Below are 20371 nucleotides of genomic sequence, written 5' to 3'. Positions count from 1 at the left end.
CTCTATATAAGATCTTTGTGGTCTGATCTACTCTATATAAGATCTTTGTGGTCTGATCTACTCCATATAAGATATCTGTGGTCTGATCTACTCCATATAAGATATATGTGGTCTGATCTACTCTATACAAGATATCTGTGGTCTGATCTACTGTTTATAAGATATCTGTGGTCTGATCTACTCCATATAAGATATCTGTGGTCTGATCTACTTCATATAAGATAGTTGTATTCTGATCTACTACATATAAGATATCTGTGGTCTGATCTACTCTATATAAGATATCTGAGGTCTGATCTACTCTATATAAGATATCTGTGGTCTGATCTACTCTATATAAGATATCTGTGGTCTGATCCACTCCATATAAGATATCTGTGGTCTAATCTACTCTATATAAGATATCTGTGGTCTGATCTACTCCATATAAGATATCTGTGGTCTGATCTACTTCATATAAGATAGTTGTATTCTGATCTACTACATATAAGATATCTGTGGTCTGATCTACGCTATATAAGATATCTGTGGTCTGATCTACTCCAGTTTTAAGCCTCCTGATGGTGTCACACACATCACATGTGTCAAAACCTCAGACCCCTGTTCCATGATGGGGGGTTTCCTCCCCTTTCACACAGGTCTCGTCTTGCCCCGTCACTACCGCCACTCCCAGATTAAAGGGGAAACAGCACTGATCCCTGATTCTACCTTTGATCCTTTACACCATCTTTTATACAGTACAGGAAGCTGAGGTGTAATTATGGCGCAATAACACAACACTGGTAATACTGCGCTGTGTGAATGGGGCTTTGCTCTCTCTCCGTCTTTTCCTCTCTCTCTCCCTTTCTCTCACTTGCACTCTCTCCCTCCTGTTCCTTTGTGCCTCTCTTCCTCTCTCAAGCCCTGTTTCTCTCTGTCTCACCCATATATATATATATACACTCAACAAAAATATAAACGCAACACCTTTGTTTCTGCTCCAATTTTTCATAAAATGGACTTAAAGATCTAAAATTCCAGGGTGGCCTTTTATTGTGGGCAGTATAAGGTACACCTGTGCACTACTCATGATGTCAGATCAGCATCTTGATGTGGCACACCTGTGAGGTGGGATGGATTATCTCAGCAAAGCAGAAGTGCTCACTATCACACATTTAGACTGATTTGTGAACAATGTTTGAGAGAAATGGTAATATTGTGTATCTGGAATGAATTTTAGATCTTTAAGTCCATCTCATGAAAAATCGGAGCAGAAACAAAGGTGTTGCGTTTATATTTTTGTTGAGTGTATATATATATATATATATATATATATATATATATATATATATATATATATATATATATATATAATCATTGTCTATCATGCCGCTTTGTCCTGTGTCATGGGGGACCTAGAGCTTATCTTGAGCTTATCTTAGGGCACGAGACGGGGACACCCAGGACAGGGAGCCAATCCATTGCATATACTGTATATATACATACTGTGAGGTCAATAAGTATTTGATCACACTGTGATTTTGCAAGTTCTCTTACTTAGAAATCATGGAGGGTCTACAATTTTCAGCATCGGTGCATTTCTACTGTGAGAGACAGAATTTAAAAAGAAAAAAATATACAGAAATCACATTGTATGATTTTTTAACAATTTATATTTAAATTTGTGAATTACTGTGTTGAATAAGTATTTGATCACTTGCTTGTCAGCCAGATTTCTGACCCTCACAGACCTGTTATTCTGCTTTTAAATAGTTCATTTGCTTCTTACGGAGCCACTCCTTGGTTTTCCTGGCTGTGTGCTTTGGGTCATTGTCATGTTGGAAGACCCACCATTAATGCTCTGACTGAGGGAAGGACGTTTTAGCCCAATATGTCACAATACATGGCCCCGTTCATCCTCTCCTTAATACACTGCAGTCGTCCTGTCCCTTGTGCAGAAAAACACCCCCTGAGCATGATGCTTCCAGCCCCATGCTTCACTGTAGGTATGGTATTATTGGGATGATACTCATCACTCTTCTTACTCCAAACACGGTGAATGGAGTTAAGACCAAAAAGTTCTACTTTGGTCTCATCTGACCACAGGACTTTCTCCCATGACTCCTCTGGATCATCCAGATGGTCCCTGGCAAACTTCAGACGGGCCTGGACATGGACTGACCTAAGCAGGGGAAACTTCCTTGTGATGCAAGATTTTAAACCATGACGTCTTAGTGTATTACTGACGGTAGCCTTTGAAACGATGGTCCCAGCTCTCTTCACGGCATTGACCAGCTCCTCCCGTGTAGTTCTGGGCTGATTCTTCACCATTCTTAGCATCATTGATACCCCATAGATCTACTTCGACTTTGGCTGATTGTGGGGTGCACAGGTGTCTTTATGACAGATAACGACCTCAAACAGGTGCTACTAATTTAGAATCATGAGCAGAGTGTAGCTGGACTATTTAAAAGCACAATAACAGGTCTCTGAGAGTACAAATTCACAAATAAATTGTCCAAAAATTTGAGATTTGAAATTTGTGATTTCTGGATTTTTCTCTCACAGTGGATATACACCGATGCTGAAAACTGTAGACCCTCCATGATTTCTAAGTAAGAGAACTTGCAAAATCACAGGGTGATCAAATACTTATTGACCTCACTGTATATATATATATATATCCTGTCTCAGAGGATGAGTATACCAGTGTAAGCTGCAGTAAGCTGTATGAAACTCGGTGCAGGTTATGACATCAGCGCTCAGCTTGGAGGCCCAGACTGTAATCAGTGCTTACTGTAAAAATAATCACACACCGAGTCCTAAACAGGAGCGACAGCGCAGGGAAATTACTGCTGTGGAGGAGGGATGAAGCGGAGAAGAAGCAGAGTGCAGGAAAAGAAAGAAAAACAAATAAGACGCTAAAGAGTACAATGCAACAGGAAAAAGAAAAAAGGGAGGGAGCTAAGAAAATAAGGAAAAAGAGAACGAAAAAAAGCAGAGGAGAAAAACCAAACAGATAGAAAAAAAAGAAAATCTAAAATAATTGTATTAGTATTTTGTATTGAGTAAATTGTATTGTATTAGAGAGATTTCATTTAGGAGGAATGTGATTGTTTTGCTGCATGAATTCAGACTCAGTGAGGGAGTCAGGTACAGAGGGAAAGTACAAAGGAAAAAAGAAAGAAAGAATGAAAAGATCAATAGAACATAAGATTCTGATGAGAAAAACGTCTGGAGACAAATTGGGGGAAAATACAGGTAGAAATAAATGAAGAAGAAAACTGTGATAGTTTCATCACAACTCAGGTGGATTTAAAGGCTTTCAGTTTCTGTAATAGAAGCTGCTGGACCACGCGGCTATAGGAAAAAAATTAGGTTGGTGTCATCCATCATGACTCTGCATCCTTATATAACGCCACTGACACTGGAGACTCCTTCCACCAATACTGGAATATGGAAACGATACTGTATCAGAGCGAGCGCATTAACATAAACCTGCACCACAATCCGGGCTGCTGTTAGAGAGAACTAATCAACACCCTGAGAAATGTCCTGGATTCTGATTGGTCAGAAGGTGTGTGATGTCTGTGTGTATGTCTGAAGGACAGATCCTCCTCAGCTCGACGCTTTCATCATGGATAAAGCTCTGCTCGATTACGAAGCTTCCATTGACGCGGAGTGTGAGTTGCTGACTGTGGGAAAACCGTTCGCTATTGAAGGTACACACTGTTACTACAGCCCACACACACACACACACACACAGAGACATATGCATGATAAATGCACGTTTATGCTGATTGTAGATGAGCAGAGAATTTTGAAGATCAGTAACTATAGACGCCCATCGGTTAGAAGCGGAGTCTTAACAGTGTGGAGTGCGGATAAGCGAGCTGCTGGATACCTGAGTTTATATTTCTTACTCTTACCCTTAATCCTACATTGCAAGAAGTGTGTGTGTGTGAAAATGCAGAGGGTGTGTGTGGCGTTTTGGCGTACGTGTATAAGGTGAGGTTGAGTCTGAACGTTGCAGATGGTGACGGAGAGCTGCAGGGTCGTCTCTAAAAGATATTTGACACTTCTGAGTGAGAGATAAAATGAGATTACTGATGAAGACGGAGGATTAACACAGATTCCTGCATCACTCCAAATATTATATAATGCATTTACTTGGTTTGAAAACAAGATATAGTTTTCTCCAGGACTCACTGGTTAGAATGTTGATCCACTGATCAGAAGGTCACAGGTTCAAACCTCATCACCATCAAGCTGCCACTGTTTGGCCCCTGAACGAGGCCCTCAACTCTCAACTGCTCAGATGTATACTGAGATAAATGTAGGTCTCTCTGGATAACGGCGCTTGCCCAAACCCAGAGCCCATTAAAGCCCTAAAAACATTAACACCTCAGGACTAAAATCCTAAGATCCTGATACTGAAGGCACCTTGAAGACCTTTTAAGGCGTCTTGAGTTTTAGTGATCCGATTTAGAGGTGGTCTGGGACGCACATGGCACCGGGACATCCTGGACCAAACGACTGTGTCATCACCTTCACTGGGAAATACATCACCATTACGAGACGATACAGAGCGTACTGTAACAGAGCGTACTGTAACAGCAGGTTCACATCTCTCTTGGGTTTATATGTTCTGGTAGTGATGCAGGTGCTTACAATGCGGAATCAGTGTGTGTGTGTGTGTGTGTGTGTGTGTGTGTATGAGATCAGATCAGGTATTAGACTTTATGCCAGGTGTGGGGGGGTTGGGGGGATAAAAATGTTACTTGTTTTTGGGAAAAGCTTAAAAAGCTTTTAAGCTTACCAATTTAGCATTTTATAATAATACACTTTATTTACAGCTCTGCTCTATGACTCTATAACTGATGCTGATGGGTGTTTGCGTCCTGAGTTTTCCTGCAGTAACATTTGGGTCCAGACTTTAGACCAGTTCTCTCCAGTGGACAGGATGTCAAGACTACTGAGCGTTTCCCGACTCATCGTGGAGCGCATATATTTTCATTTTGTAGTCACCGGTCATGTGATTGTTCGAGCGTTTGGACCGGACCGTTCCAGCAGTAACAGAGAGGGTCTCGTATGACTCCCTGAAACGTCTTTTGTTGATAACAGTAAAGTTATTTATCATATAATTTTTTTAACCCCACAACAACGGGTCCACGCGTCCACCCCCCATCCGGCCCGATGCAACGACCAGCACCAGGGGGCGTCTAAACCCTTTGACCCATTGACTGCTAGTGCTACAATTCTGCCTAAAAATAAAAGCATGAAAGATGTGACTGTACCACCAGATTGTACCTGGAGCACTGGACCAGTGGATAACTGGAGCACTAAATAACTAGACCACTGGGTAACTGGAGCACTAACCCATTGGATAACTGGTCCCCTAGATAACTGGACCAGTGGACCACAGGATAACCAGTCTATACAATTGGCCGAGTGCGTCACTGAGTCACTTGATCACTGAATGGTGTAAAGTGGATGCGAGGGACACCTACAAATGTCTCTTAGTCACTGAGGTTGATTTCAGATGCTCAGTCATGTTTGTCCTGCGTGTGATCTGTCTCCTCAGCTCTCTCTCTCTCTCTCTCTCTCTCTCTCTCTCTCTCTCTCTCTGACTCATTCACTCAAACAAATGAGAGCGTTTAATCAGCGAGCCGAGCCGAGCATCCTGAGTCTCCGCACCAGCAGTGATCTCCGGGAGACTCGCACCACATCAGGAAGTCTGTGGAAGCTCCAGACCTTCATTTTCACACTGCTGTTAAATATTTACCCCCTAACTGCAGTTCTCACCCCCCCCCCCCCCCCCCACTCCCCCCGGGGTCTCTATTGCTTTTATAACACAGCTGTTCCCAACTATTATAGGGTTTAATCGTTAAATAAAAGAGGCTTTGTTATAGGAAACCTTCACGCTTATTCACAAGTAGCAGTGGAGCATCAGATGCCACGATGTGAAGGTCACATGACACAGTAAAGGTCACATGACACACTGCCCTTAAATCACCCCTGATTAATGGGAATCGGTGAGACAGCGCCTTTAAAGGGTACGGATTTCATCTCAGCACTGATTCTGCTCTGTGTGTGTGCAGCACACACACACCCACCCACACACACACACACACACACACACACACACACATACACAGATAATTACAACGAAAAACTAATAACCTGTTTATTGGGGTGTTTGTTACACCTTCTATGTATCTGCTTATTTAATTTTTATGTGTGTGTGTGTGTGTGTGTGTGTGTGTGTGTGTGTGCGTGCGTGTGTGTGTGCATATGTGTGTGAGAGGGAGAGGTGGAGACAGAAAACTAAAAGGTTTTCAGTTCTGCCGAAGAGAGAATCAGGATGCAGGCGGTGTTGTCTGTGTTTTTGGGGTGATTGGAGTGTGTGTGTGTGTGTGTGTGTGTGTGTGTGTGTTTTCTCAGTGAGCGGAAATAAAATGTGAGGATGTCGGAGGAGTACTCAGGAAGATAGACGAGCTGTCTTCCCTCTACACACACACACACACACACACACACACACACACACACACACACACACAGAGTTTGGAGGTCCTTTAAAGTGATGTTATTACTGCTGCAGACCAAATCGAGCTTTTTTTTGGTATTGTTGTTGCTGATGGGTGTAAAGCTCTGCCCACTCCTGAAGCCCCGCCCACTCCTGAAGCTCCGCCCACTCAGCTGAACCCTGGTCTGATAAACAGAAGGTTCTCTCTGCTCAGGATGTTGAATGCACATGGTGTTAAAGAAGACACTCGGAGGGAAGCGCTATCCGCCCACTTTCACATACATGATCTCATTCATGCTCTGATTGGCTAAGCTTCCTGTGATTGACAGGAGAGAGAAAGAGGACACGCCCAGCCCACAGAGAGAGCCCTGATTTTTCAGTAACACTTTATCCAAACCCTTTCCGCTGGCTTTTGTTTTTTGGGTTCTATTCTTTTACCTGGGCCCGCCCCCGACAGACGTACTAACGATTGATTGTTCCACTGTCACTGACGACACTCTGTGGTGCCTCTCTGATCTTAAAACTCGAGCCGAATCCCGGACTCATCACTCACTCAGGCCCGACTCCGTGCTGGTTTGTGGGCGGGGCTTATCGACACAGCATTGCATTCCTTTTAAACTCTTTGACAGGCAGGTTTGTAACAGTCCCTCTGTTCATTACGCCTTGGAGTATCATCGTAACACACGGACGAACCGATCCGATTTCGAAAAAGCCAAATTACAAACAGGGTCAAGGTCACAGCAAGGTCAACAAATCCTGAAATGGTTTTTTCCTCAATAGTTCCCTCGCTTTAAGTCTGATGATTGATTGTTTTGTTACTGCGGAGGGGTTTTATTCTGGTCACTATGGCAGCGGTGCCCTCACCTGACCTCTGTGCAGTTCGAATGCTCGTGTTCTTCACACGCAATATCGATGAACACTATCAGGTGTAAATGTGTTCATGTAAATCCTACATCACAATCGGGTTTCTGCTTCTCTACTGTTGCCGGTCGCTGCGCTCTACGTTGTTGGTTGTTGGATTCTACTGCTGTGTATCTTATGTCTATAGTTTATGGATTTTTATTTATATTTTACTTTATTTATTACTTTACTTCATTGCATGTATATTTTTTTTCTTTTGGTTTCTGGCACAAGAATTTCCTCTAGAAGTTTGATCTTCACCCTGTGTTCAACTGTCCTGTCTGCTGCTGGTCCGACTGAACAAGGGGCAGCGTGACTCCTGCCCCAGTCCGCCTGTGGATTAGTGCTTGTTGTAGTTGTGTTTGTCCACTAGGGGGCAGAAATAAAAACTCAAGACTACACAACATCCAGAAAGGAAGGTTTTATCAACGCTACGTAAAGCGAAGACCTTCTGACATCTGACCAGTGTTTACTGTGTCTCTTTGTCTTACTGTGTGTGTGTGTGTGTGTGTGTGTGTGTGTGTCTCTCTCAGGTTATGGTATTGGTTTACCCCAGCATTCCCCGCTGACCCGTAACTTCTCAGAGGTCGTAAACGGATATAAATCGGACGGTTTTATGGATCTGCTGCATGATAAATGGTACCGAGGCGCTCCCTGTGGAAAACGGAGCTTCGCCGTCACCCAGGTAACGTCATCGCCGCGGTGTCCCGACTTTATAAAATCTTGCTTTTGTCCTGATTGGCTGAGGATTCACTTTAGCCAGATTGTAATGTTGATGCGTTTACGGGAAGATACATTACTGTGGTGTGAGTCGACTATCAGGAAATGTGTGTGTGTGTGTGTGTGTGTGTGTGTTCGTCATTCACCCCTGAGAGTGTAAGTTTGTCCTTTGTGAAGTTCATTAGCCTGTCCTGGCCATCTCTTGCAGAGTTACTTTAATTCCCCGGCCGTGTGTGTGTGTGTGTGTATGTGTGTGTGTGTGTGTGTGTGTGTGTGTGAGACAGAGTCTCGCCACCACAGCCTCGAAAGTGTCCTTGATTTGAATGCATGAGGAAATAAATGCAGTGGAGGACGCCGCAGTCTCCTCCCAGGAGGTGTGTGACATCACTCTCGCTCTCACAAACAGCGGTTATAAATTTTTTTGTTGGACATTAAACAGAGCCCTGGTGTGTTCTTGTCCTCGGTGCGCTGCTTCAGGCGGGTGAGAACACGCTCGAGCCAAGGACACCGTGAGTGAGAGGGGCCTCGCTCGCTCCACTTCAGACTGAACTCCAGTGATTCAAAGTGAATCGATTCAGAATCGAGGAGGAAGTGACTCGAACGCAGGGAGACGAAGGGCCGAGCTGTAGAGCTGCAGACGCTCCAGCGGAGATCAAACACTTCGTACACAGACACCGTACTACTAGTTTTATTATTCACACTGTATAATTAACCCGTATAGTCTGACACACAGGTGTGAAAACTTTCTTAGGAGATCAAAATGAATAATAATGAACTTCAATGCTTTTACACGTAATGCAGAAAAGAGAGAATGAGCTTTTAGGTTTCTTTGCAGCTACATTACATGAATAAAAGCTCTATTTGTAACGCCGCGGGTCAGGCACCTGCACCCCGGACCAGCAGACCGGCCAATACCCTCACACCCGGTCGCTAAGCGACGCCATCGTGTGGGCCAGGGGTAGCTCAGTGGTTAAGGCATTGGTCTACGGTTCGGAAGATCCCAGGTTCAAACCCCACAACCACCACGTTGCCACTGTTGGGCCCTTGAGCGCGGCCCTTAACCCTCAACTGCTCAGATGTGTAATGAGATTAAAATGTAAGTCGCTCTAAATGCATAAATGTAAATTCACCCAGAGGAGATGACATTACATTTAGGCAGCACCAGGTATGGAGCACCTGACCTTCCTCACTGTAACATCCTCACACCGCCACAAGAAACACTACTGACTCAGTACTGAACGAGTGGATGAGTTGCCCAGTGTGTGTGTGTGTGTATAATAGTCGAGCTGTTGCGTGATGCTTATTAAACCAACTTGGCGCGGTCCTGGTGTAACTGCAGGTTCTGTAGACGTCTCCACGGCACTCTGAGCCTCCTGGGTGCAGAACCTGTCTTCACATCACTGCTCCGAGGTGTTCAGGTGTCTCACCGCTCATCTCTCCCTGTTTACTTTGGGGATCTCTCTCAGAATCTCACCAAGAGTCAGGAGGAAAATCTGATCCGCACTTCTCATTATTTCCTTCTGCTTCTGCATTAATTAAAACCGGTCCGAGCGCAAGTTGGTCCGGGGCCAGCGCGAATCCGAAGGAAGGATGAAACAGCGAGAGATTTCACAACTGAAATGTAAGAGCAAATTAATTTCTGTCAAGACAGACTGGAGATAATTAGAAAGACAGATGAAAACCATGTTGTGCTGCAGGGAAGTGGAGCCGAGCCGGAGATTCTCTGTGTTATGTGTCATGTCACGGCTCGTCTCCAACCCGAGCGCTCGTGACTGATTTATTGGCCTCAGTCTTACGTACAGTGCAGATAAAGAAGGATCATGAAGATACAAGGCCGTTCGAGTCTAACTGGGACTTGTAATGAAATTTCTGGGTAATGAAGGTTTACATTTACAGAAGACTTCACACACAGTACGGCGATGAGACTCTTTTAAGGAAGTCGGTACGCTCGGAGCTCTCTGCAGTCGTGAACATTCACGAGTGGAACGTCTGATCCGCCTCCAGATGAAGAAGAGACGCCTCTGTGTGTGTGTGTGAACTGTACACACACTCATTCACCAACACCACTTACACACTACAGGAACTCGGCTGGGAGTTATCGCCACACCCCCGTACAGTCCTGACCTCGCTCCAAGACAATTACACATGTTTGGGCTTTAAAGGAGTTCCTGGGAGGCCAGCGTACTGAGAAAACTTTCTACCTTGATGGTACCCAAGCACTAGTGAAGTCCCTTATTGTATCGGGGGATTATATAGAGAAATAAAGGGAGTTTTTACCCTCAGGACTGTGTTCTGTGAGTCTGGGATCAAAAGTTCCGCTTTGACTCGAACGCCCCTCAGTGCATTATTTCAGTATATTTTTTGTCATCAAAGCTCCAGGTTGTATTTCCACCTCAGCAGTCAGTTTTATCATAGATACTGCTGCACCAGCGCTCCATTTCCTTCAGCCCGAGTATGAGGTCACGTGTCTCCGCTGCTCAGTGGGTTCGGGATCAGGGATCTGCTGATCCACTGCAAAAATATCTTAAATATAGTCAAATGTACCCAACTATCGGCCTGTGACGTGCATTGTTTCTGAGAGAGTTTCTCAGCTCTGTAGTTAGCAAGCTGGCGGTGTGTTACAGCTCTGAGCCAGAATAATGCTCTCCAACACTTCAATCTCTGAGTCTGAAATGATCATCTGTCACCGCGCTGTCTCTCTAACACGCCCGCAACGCCACTATAATCAATCACACAATTTCAAATAAAAGCTCTGCCTCCATTTTTGTTGTTTGGAATGGATGATTATGGATTGATGATGATGATGATGTGTGTGTGTGTGTGTGTGTGTGTGTGTTTGTGTGTGTGTGTGTGTAGACTCTGCAGATGGGTATCCAGCACTTCTCCGGACTCTTCGTGTTGTTGTGTGTTGGTGTTGTGGGTTCATTACTCACACTGCTGAGTGAACACACCTTCTACAGCTTCATCTTACCGCACCTGCACAACCAGCACAGGATGAAGTACTGGCTCCACACCAGCCAGGTAAGCCTTCATCATCACCATCATCACCATCATTCAATTCAATTCAATTTTATTTATATAGCGCTTTTAACAATGGTCATTATCTCAAAGCAGCTTCACAAAAATGAAAAAAAAATTTTTTTTTTATTTATGGAAGTGTGTATGTGTGAGAAAACTGTGTCTAGATAAGAATGATATTGTCCCTGAGGAGCAAGCCAAGGGTGAAGGCCTTTAATTCCCTAATTAATTCACAGTGGCAAGGAAAAACTCCCTGAGATGGTAATAGGGAAAAAACCTTGAGAGGAACCAGACTCAACAGGGAACCCATCCTCATCTGGGTGATAATGAATAGAGATGATATAACAGTATGTGTGTTGTGCAGGTGAAAGTTCAATATAACAGAAATTATTTGAATTAACATGAAGTCCAGTTCAGCACAGGGACGAGTCAGCAGGTGCAGAGGGCAGATGGAGTCTGGATCACAAGCACAGGATCTCATCAGCATGTGTAGCTCCAAACATCATGAAGCAGCTGGAGCTGGATCATCATCACCACCACCATCACCACCATCACCACCATCACCACCATCATCATCACCAACATCATCACTATCACCACCATCATCATTATCATCATTATCATCATCATCACCACCACCATCACCACCATCATCATCACCAACATCATCACTATCACCACCATCATCATTATCATCATCATCATCATCACCACCACCATCATCATTATCACCACCACCACCATCACCACCATCACCACCATCATCATCACCAACATCATCACTATCACCACCATCATCATTATCATCATTATCATCATCATCACCACCACCATCACCACCACCACCATCACCACCATCATCATCACCAACATCATCACCACCAACATCACCACCATCATCACCTTATCACCATCATTACCATCATAGAATAAACACTCATTTTAAAATGAATCAATCTGAGGAACAGTAAAAACATAAAGCAGTTGCACACAACAGATACCTGACCAAAGAGAGGGCAAGAGGCGGGGTCATGACCAGAACAGTACAAACATCGCTCAGTGTTTTGGGAGCCGTGACACACACCCTAAGGAAATTTCAGTAAATTAGCTTTTTAAATATTTTATTTGAAATAAAAAACACTATGATGGAAACGAGCTTGATATGATGCAACTCTTTTTTTTTTTTTTTTAAGTTAATTTTCTTAAAGTGCTAGTCTTGCTCATCAGGGACAATCTGGGACAATCATATCATTTTGATTCATACACATTCACATTTCATACAAACTTAATTCTTTTGATTGTGTGAAGCTGCTTTGTGATGATGTAAATCGTTAAAAGCGCTATACAAATAAAATTGAATTGAATTGAATAGAGGTGGTGTTTCGAGCCTCCTACACCTCAGGATTAGTGAGCTGGAATTGTATTTATCACCTCCGTCCATCACACTGGTGAGCTCGCTTTATATATATAACACTTTCTGTTTAGGGCACTTCTGTAAAGTTTAAGAGAGTACCAGCAGAACACACACACACACACACACACACACACACACATATACACTATATTGCCAAAAGTATTCACTCACCCATCCAAAAATTCGAATTCAGATGTTCCAGTCACTTCCATCAGGCAGATAGGCATGCAGCCTGCTTTCACATACATCCTCCTGGGTTCCTCTCATTCACACACATGTATTCCGTCTTGCTGCGGCTAACCTTCATTCCTCTGCTTTCCAGAGCATTCCTCCACCTCTTTCCGTTTTCCTCCACCTGTTTCCTGCTCTCGCTACAGAGCACAATGTCATCTGCAAACATAAGAATGAAATGTTACTCAAGTTCATATTCATATAAACACTTTTGGCAGTATAGTGTACATTATGCTATAAAATCATCTTCATCATAATTTCTAAAACCACCACCACCACCATCATCATCATCATCATCATCATCATGGTAATTCCAGAGGATAGAGAAGTGTGTTTGATAACGTCAGGTCATGTTGTTGAATCTTTTCACTGTGTAGATTATTAATGAGATGCTTCTCTGTGCAAACAGTGTGAACTATTAAGTCTGATTAATCTGAGAGTGACTCGCCCTGTATGATACTGTAGAATGTATTTAATGTTCACAAATCTGTTTATAACTCATGTAGCAGTTTAGTCTTTTCTATTATGATTTCTACTTTATGTAACTCTCCTGTGTGTTTATAAATCACCCCAAGGGAAAAATACATTTATCTGAACGCAATCAAATAGAATTTAAATGTATAGACAGCATGGTGTGTGTGTGTGTGTGTGTGTGTGTGTGTGTGTGTGTGTGTGTGTGTGTGAACTTGTGTGCCCTGTGATGGATTGAAACTGCTTAGGGTGTACCCCACCTCACGCCCTGAGCCCCCCCCCCCCCCCCCCCGACCCTGTATAGGATAAATAGTGTAGAGTGAAATATACACATTTCTATGTTATTATGTATAACCATATTAATATACATAGCTGTCAGATTTAGTGAAAGTGTTTCCGAGACGCGCCCTCACTTCCTGTTCTGTCAGATTCCTTAGTGAGTTTCACAGAGTTTTGTTCTCAGAATGAGAGACGAAGTAAAAGTGATTAAAGTTGGAGAAAATTCACTGTGCTGGAAATGAACATCATGATTATCTTTTAAACTCGACATGAGCTACAGCAGGGGGGGTCAAACCTTCTCCAGAAAGGGCTGTGTGTGTGTGTGTGTGTGTGTGTGTGTGTGTGTGTGTGTGTGCACGCTTTCATTCCAACTTTCCACCTAAGCAGATGCCACACCGGGGAGTCTCTTGAAAGCCAAGAACGACTAATTATGCAGGTGGAACCAGGTGTGGCTTCTGCTTGGTGCTGGAATAAAAGTATAAACACACACACACAAACACGCGCACACACACACACACACACACACACACACACACACTCTCTCCAGTGTGTGACCTAATCAGACCTGTTGGGGGCGCTAGAGCGCAGTAGTTAAAGAATGTGGAGTTGTGTAGGAGGTGAGACCTTACACTATTACTGTGGTAAATTTAATTAAAAACAGCTTACATAATAATAATAAGATGATGAAGATGATGAAGAATAGGATATGACATGATGACATTAGGGGGCGGAGCTTCGGCTCTAATGATGCAGTATAATAAACACCTCTCCTAATCCCATGTCCGTTACTCGTGCTGCTGTTGTAATGTGTGTATCGTTGTTTTCCTGCATCACACTGAGTTGTTTTTCTTTTCTCTCCGTAAAACTGTTTCATAATCGCTTACCTAATAATAACAATAATAATATCAAAATTACTTTATAATAACTTTATAATAACACTCTAATAATATGGTTAAATTAATCACATTTATTAGGCGTGTTACAGAATGTACTCCTCAGCACGCAGTCTGGAGACGTCTGCATTATTATTATTATTATTATTAGGTTTAGTCGAACAGGAAACCCTCAGACACTTTATTTAAGGATGAACATTATTACATCTGTAGCTTCACCTGCTGCACTCACACTGACAGCCACCAGGGGCGCTGTTCTGACTGCTGTTTAAAGCTTTCTATTTAATTAGAGTTGATTATTACAAGGAGAGACTGTTCGTGTGTGTCTCTCTCTCTCTCTGTGTGTGTGTGTGTGTGTGTGTGTGTGTGAGAGAGAGAGAGACAGCTGATTAAAGTGCTGCTTTAAGACAGTTAACTTTTATAGCTTGATTTAAGTGAAACATTGTTTTACAAACAGTGAAGGGAAATATTACATGTAAGACATAAATATAAATAAATAAACACACATTGGGTGTAAATGTGATGTGAAGCTGCGTGTCTCTATAATGAGTTAATTACAGCGTGATTTTAACGACGTCTTCACCTGAAACTGCGCAGTTTTATATCACACTCCTGATCTGATCTGGGAATAACCAAGGTAATAAAAGTGTTTCCCCTCAGCAAACTGTTTCTCTTAGAAAATAATTAAATACAGGTTCATTTACCAACAGCTCTGATCCACAAGTGACATAAAACTGTTAATAAGCCAAAATAATAAATAAGAGTGATGTAAAAAAAAAAAGAGAGAAAAAATGCATTTGTATAAATAAATTAAATAAATATTACAAAGAAATTGTTAAATAATTAAAGAGCAATTAAAAAAAAAGTTAGATACAGTTCATTTTAATAAAAGTATAAAAATAAGGTTAAATAATTAAAAATATAGGTAATTCAGTAAATATAAATATATATAATAGGCTTAATTACAGCGGCGTACAAATTTAATCTGTTGCGGAGGCGAGTTCTTAAAGTGAAATTTCGTATTGTGAAACGCATTGTCCCAGAGGAAATAATTTAAATGCACCAATATTACCAATTTTATTTATAAATTATAATTATATTACATTATAATTATTAATATTGTAGCGTTTTTCCACCGGGAAGGGTGTTGGAGAGACGAGTGAGCTTAATTGCTGCCCAATGCAATGGCTGGGAGTACTTTATTTCACACAGCACTTTATATCCCACGCCACACTGCCCCCACCCGAGCTGTGACCGTCCCCGGTCACCATGACTCTCTCAGTCTTGGAGGGGTGAAGGCGGTCGGTGCTGGCGCTGTGATCACCAGGGTCCTTTTGTGGGGGCGGGAGGAGCGCAAACATTGTCCTGAGGCGGTCCGGCCTCCACAGAATTCGATGCAGCAGAGCTCTCGAGCGCTGGGTGGGGCCCTTCTTTGCCATGCAGAGGTCACATCGGTAAACAAAGAGTTTACCGTCGGTATGACAGCCCGGGCAGTAGAAATGAGTGTGCAACCGCCGCAGAGGTTTATTCAGCCCGAAGTGTCCCGAACCGGAATGTCCATGCACCAAACCCAGTACACATGTCCGCAAAGCCCTTGGTACCAGCAGCTGAAAGCATTCGCCCGCGCCGCACAGCCGTTTCCCGCGGCGGTAGAGTAACCTACGTCGCAAACACGCGCTCTTCAACTCGCTCGCAGTACCGCCAGCGTTAGCGTGTAGTTTTTCCACTCGGCCTGCTACCAGATGTTTACATGGCGCGACTACCAGAAGTTCCGCCCCCTGGGTGTGTGCTACTAACATGACCGGCTGTGGTTTCGGTATTAGCAACCTGGCTAACCCGAAGTTACCACGCAGAGTTCCATTATTTAAGTCTAGCACCGTACACCATCTTTCTAAAATGTCCAAACCCAAAATGCAATCCTCCTCGATATTACCCACAAAGAATTCATGTGAATGAATCTACTCACCTATTGTTTATTCGGACCGTGCAGCACGCCCGTACCTTCACGTTGCTCTCAGAAACAGTGCAAATGTTAAAGGCTAGATCAGGCAGTCTGCAAACGCGCTCGCTTTGCCCCAGTAATCCACAGCGTAACAGCAAAACCATAGAACCCATGACCACGAGCGTCTGTAGTAAGACGTCGTCCAGAACACAGTTCACATAAATTTCCCGACCTAAAGTTTGGGGAACAAGAACGGTTGCGGGAGGCGGCTTCCCCTTAGAGCCCCCCGGAGCTAGTTTAACGGCTGCTGGGGTACGCTGTCCCTCAGGCCTGACAATGTTGCAACGGTAGTCCTGAGGTCCCGTGCCTCGGCATCGCCGCGAAACCTCAGAGACTTGTTTGTTGTCTAACTGGCTTCCTGTAGCTGCCCGCATCAAATTCAAAACACTGATGCTTGCCTACAAAGCTAAAAATGGCCCAGCACCCACTTACCTCTCTGCTCTAATCACACCACGCACTGCACCACGTTCCCTCCGATCCTCCAGCACTGCTCGCCTCATCCCACCATCTCTCAGGGATCGAGGGCGGCATTCATCCAGGCTCTTTTCTGTTCTGGCACCGAGGTGGTGGAATGAACTTCCTCTAGATGTCCGTACATCAGAGACTTTGACTATCTTTAAACGACGACTCAAGACTCATCTGTTTCTCCAGTACTTGGACTAACCCCCCCACCCCGAAAAAACAAAAAACAAAAAAAAAACTCAGTTGTGTTGGACTAATGGTACTTAGTTATTACCCTAGTTAACCCAGTGTAAGTATGTATCCAATGATGTAAAAATTAAAGCACTTTTTGTAAGTCGCTCTGGATAAGAGCGTCTGCCAAATGCCTAAATGTAAATGTAAATGTAAAAGTTGAAGAGACGAGTGAGCGTAATTGCTGCCCAATGCAATGGCTGGGAGTACTTTATTTTGCACACAGCACTGTATAGCATGAGCAACACATTTACACGAGACCCAGACCCAATTCAGTCTAACACACAAACATGGCCGAAGCCACCAGCCCAAACAACCTTCCCCAACAGGGTGAACACATAGAGAACCCCCGCAGGGCATGACGGTCATCAGCCGCCGCCCCGCCCACGCCACAATATAATTAATTATTAATTATAATGTTGAAATTATAATTCCAACATAATAATTATATATCATCAACTATAATCATGTTTTTTCATATAAAATCAAAACATTTAAAAAAGACATGTAAATAAGGTAAAATATAAAATAAATAGAAATTAAACCTCACGTAACCTCAGGACTCGCGGTGCCACGTCTTCACTAAATCTTACACAAAATACAAAATAACCCACACAAAAATATGTAAATTCACTTCACTTGGCTTTACACTGACGTAAAACAAGTGTTGAGCTGCTCCCAGACGTACAGCGACTTCACCGGTGTTCGGTTTGGGTCGGTTCGGTTCGGTTCAGTTCGGTCACTTGTATGCCGAAAATGCTTGCAAAATTTCATGAAAGGCAAAAGGCAAACTTCAAAGGCATTCATGAGGTGGGGCGTTTCTAACGCTGTATGTTGTTCCTTAGAAGCTTCATATTTTACTTAGAGACGATTGTTAGCTTGTTATTGTCACTCGAATTTATTTACGTATATTTTAGTTTCCCTTCTTCCCTCACCACAAGGGGGCGCTTTACACACACCCTACCAGAGCTTCACATGTGCATCCATCAGTTTGTCTTGTTTTTAATATTTTGATTTATTTTCAGGTGTATACAGTAATGTGGTTTTATTTTTTAGATGTGATTTCCTCACATAAATTTTATTTTTATTATGAATTTCCTCATCACAACATCAGTTTCGTCTTTAGCGGAGCTCGCGTGTGGCGTTTCAGGACAGACTGTAACATGGTTATGTGTTGTTGTTTTCATGGAAAGGACAAATGAACATGCACGTGATATGAAGGTGTTTCAGTAATGGACTCAGTAACAAATATTTTTTAAAGCTTTCGAAATCACTCTCGGAGAGAGAAAGAGAAAGAGAGAGAAAGAGAGAGAGAAAGAGAGAGAGAGAGAGAGAGAGTAAAATAAAGAAGGGGACGACTAAGATGTCAGGACGTAAAATCAGAAAAGAGGAAGGTGTGAAAGAAAGGGCAGAAAAAACCCAAAATGGTGGGACATGGAGAGAGAGAGAGACAGAGGACACTATAATAGAAATGTGACACCACAGCTCCCTCTAGTGTTCATCAGGTGAAATCACGTGTTCATACAGTAACGATCTTCGTCCTTCTTTCTGCTTTTTGTCTCCAGAAAATCCACCGAGCGCTGAACACAGTGTGTGATGAAAAGAAAACAGACCCCGTGAAAACAAACACAAAGTGAGTGTAGACTTTATACTGACACACACACACACACACACACACACACACACACACACACACAGCCTGACTGGAGTCTCCTCTGCCCTCAGCATCCCCCTGTGTCTGTCAGAAGGCTGCCAGCTGCACCGCCTGCCCTCCGCCGATCCCTCCATCTCCTCCTCCTCCACCTCCAACAGCAAGTGGAACAACGAAAGTCCTGGAGCTTCCAGCAGCGACCTCAAAGATCCCAACCACAAGCGCGTGCACTTCGACCTGGGCTCCGAGCGGGGCATTAAGGGCGCGGACGCGGCCGCGGAAGGTCCGTCCGTGGGCGCTAAGCACTCGGATGACGCCACGTATAACCTGCTGGGGTCGGATCAGGTGACCAGGAGGCCGGATGGGGGCATTAAGAAGCTGTTGAGGTCACAGCGGGGTATCAGGGGGTTAGTGGGCAGCCCTCCCGCTCAGCTGTGTGCTAACGGAGATACGGCGTCAGGACTCAGCCTGGTCCTCCTGCCCCCCGCCTGCCCCGCGTCGTCTCGCACCTCGGTATGGGAGGGGGAACTCCAGGAGATCGAGGGCAAAATCGAAGAGTTCCGGGGGAACCTGCGGGCTGCGCTGGCACGGAGAGCCGAGCTCCAGAGGAACCTGGAGAAAGAGAGAGAGAGACTGAGACAGGCGGAGAGAGACAGCAGCCGTCTCACCCTCACCACAGACATGAACAGGAGGAGGTGATGAGTGAGACAGGAGGGACGGACAGGACAGGAGCGTCTCTCTTCTTCTCTCTTCTCTTACTTTATAGAGGAAGTGTCGTTAGCTCGTCTCGTCACTGCGGCTTAACGAGCGCTCCGTCTGACAACAAGATGTTTTCGTTCATTTTTAGTAATCACTTTTACAAAAGTAATGGTTTTAAAATTTACAGAAAGGGGCGAAAAGGGAGAGAAACCAGTAAAGACAGAAAGGAAGAAAAGATATAAAAGAAAAGATGGAAAGGAAAGGTGTGTGTGTGTGTGTGTGTGTGTGTAAGAGAGAGAGCAGCGAAGAAAAAGTGAACAAAACCAAAGAATGAAAAAAATGCAGGAAGAAGAAAGATGTAAGAGATAAAAGAATAAAATGAAGAATAAAACAGATAGATGAAGAGAAACAAACAGCACAAAAGACGAAGAAAATAAAGAAATAATAGAGACAATAGAGAAGAGAAAAGAGATCACAGTCAATAAATTATAGTGTGAATTGAAGCGAAGGTGCTGATTGGTCGGCTGCTGTAGCGCCCTTTATGACATCATCAGTGGGAATTCTCCAGCGAATGTTGGGCTGTGACGCTGATCATGGTGGAGTGTGTGGAGGGAAGGTGGAGATCGTGTTGAACATCGATCCATCTCGTCCTCTTCAGCAGACAGTCCTGTGGATTTGTGCTGCAGTGGTTTAAACCTCATGATGTTCGGAAGCAGGATGTTGTGATACGGTTCACACACACACACACACACACACACGGAGAGAGAGAGAGATAAGTGAGTCCCTGAAGCAGTCGTGTTACTTCTTACACTCCCTGTGATTTATGACTTGCCTGAGTCTATAAACAGTGCAGTTTTGGCCATTTTGCTGGTTAGTGTTTTTCTCCCTGTAGAAG

At 43.7% G+C, this 20371-nt stretch overlaps 1 protein-coding gene across 1 annotated transcript in view; it reads left to right on the top strand.

Annotated features, from left to right (window-relative positions):
- grin3ba (glutamate receptor, ionotropic, N-methyl-D-aspartate 3Ba) overlaps positions 1–19575 on the top strand; it is an 81830-nt gene extending 62255 nt beyond the window's left edge. Inside the window, exons 5-9 of the mRNA XM_053506748.1 lie at positions 3586–3701; positions 7939–8090; positions 10982–11146; positions 18692–18759; positions 18852–19575. Of these exons, the coding sequence (XP_053362723.1) occupies positions 3586–3701; positions 7939–8090; positions 10982–11146; positions 18692–18759; positions 18852–19476 (1126 nt within the window). The 3' untranslated portion in view covers positions 19477–19575. The remainder of the gene's footprint in view (positions 1–3585; positions 3702–7938; positions 8091–10981; positions 11147–18691; positions 18760–18851) is intronic.
- The last annotated feature ends 796 nt before the right edge of the window (positions 19576–20371 follow it).

This window comes from Clarias gariepinus, chromosome 11, assembly GCF_024256425.1.
Source record: "Clarias gariepinus isolate MV-2021 ecotype Netherlands chromosome 11, CGAR_prim_01v2, whole genome shotgun sequence".
Taxonomy (NCBI): domain Eukaryota; kingdom Metazoa; phylum Chordata; class Actinopteri; order Siluriformes; family Clariidae; genus Clarias; species Clarias gariepinus.
The sequence above is the reverse complement of the archived record's forward strand: the minus strand, read 5'-3'. Positions and strand labels throughout refer to the sequence as shown.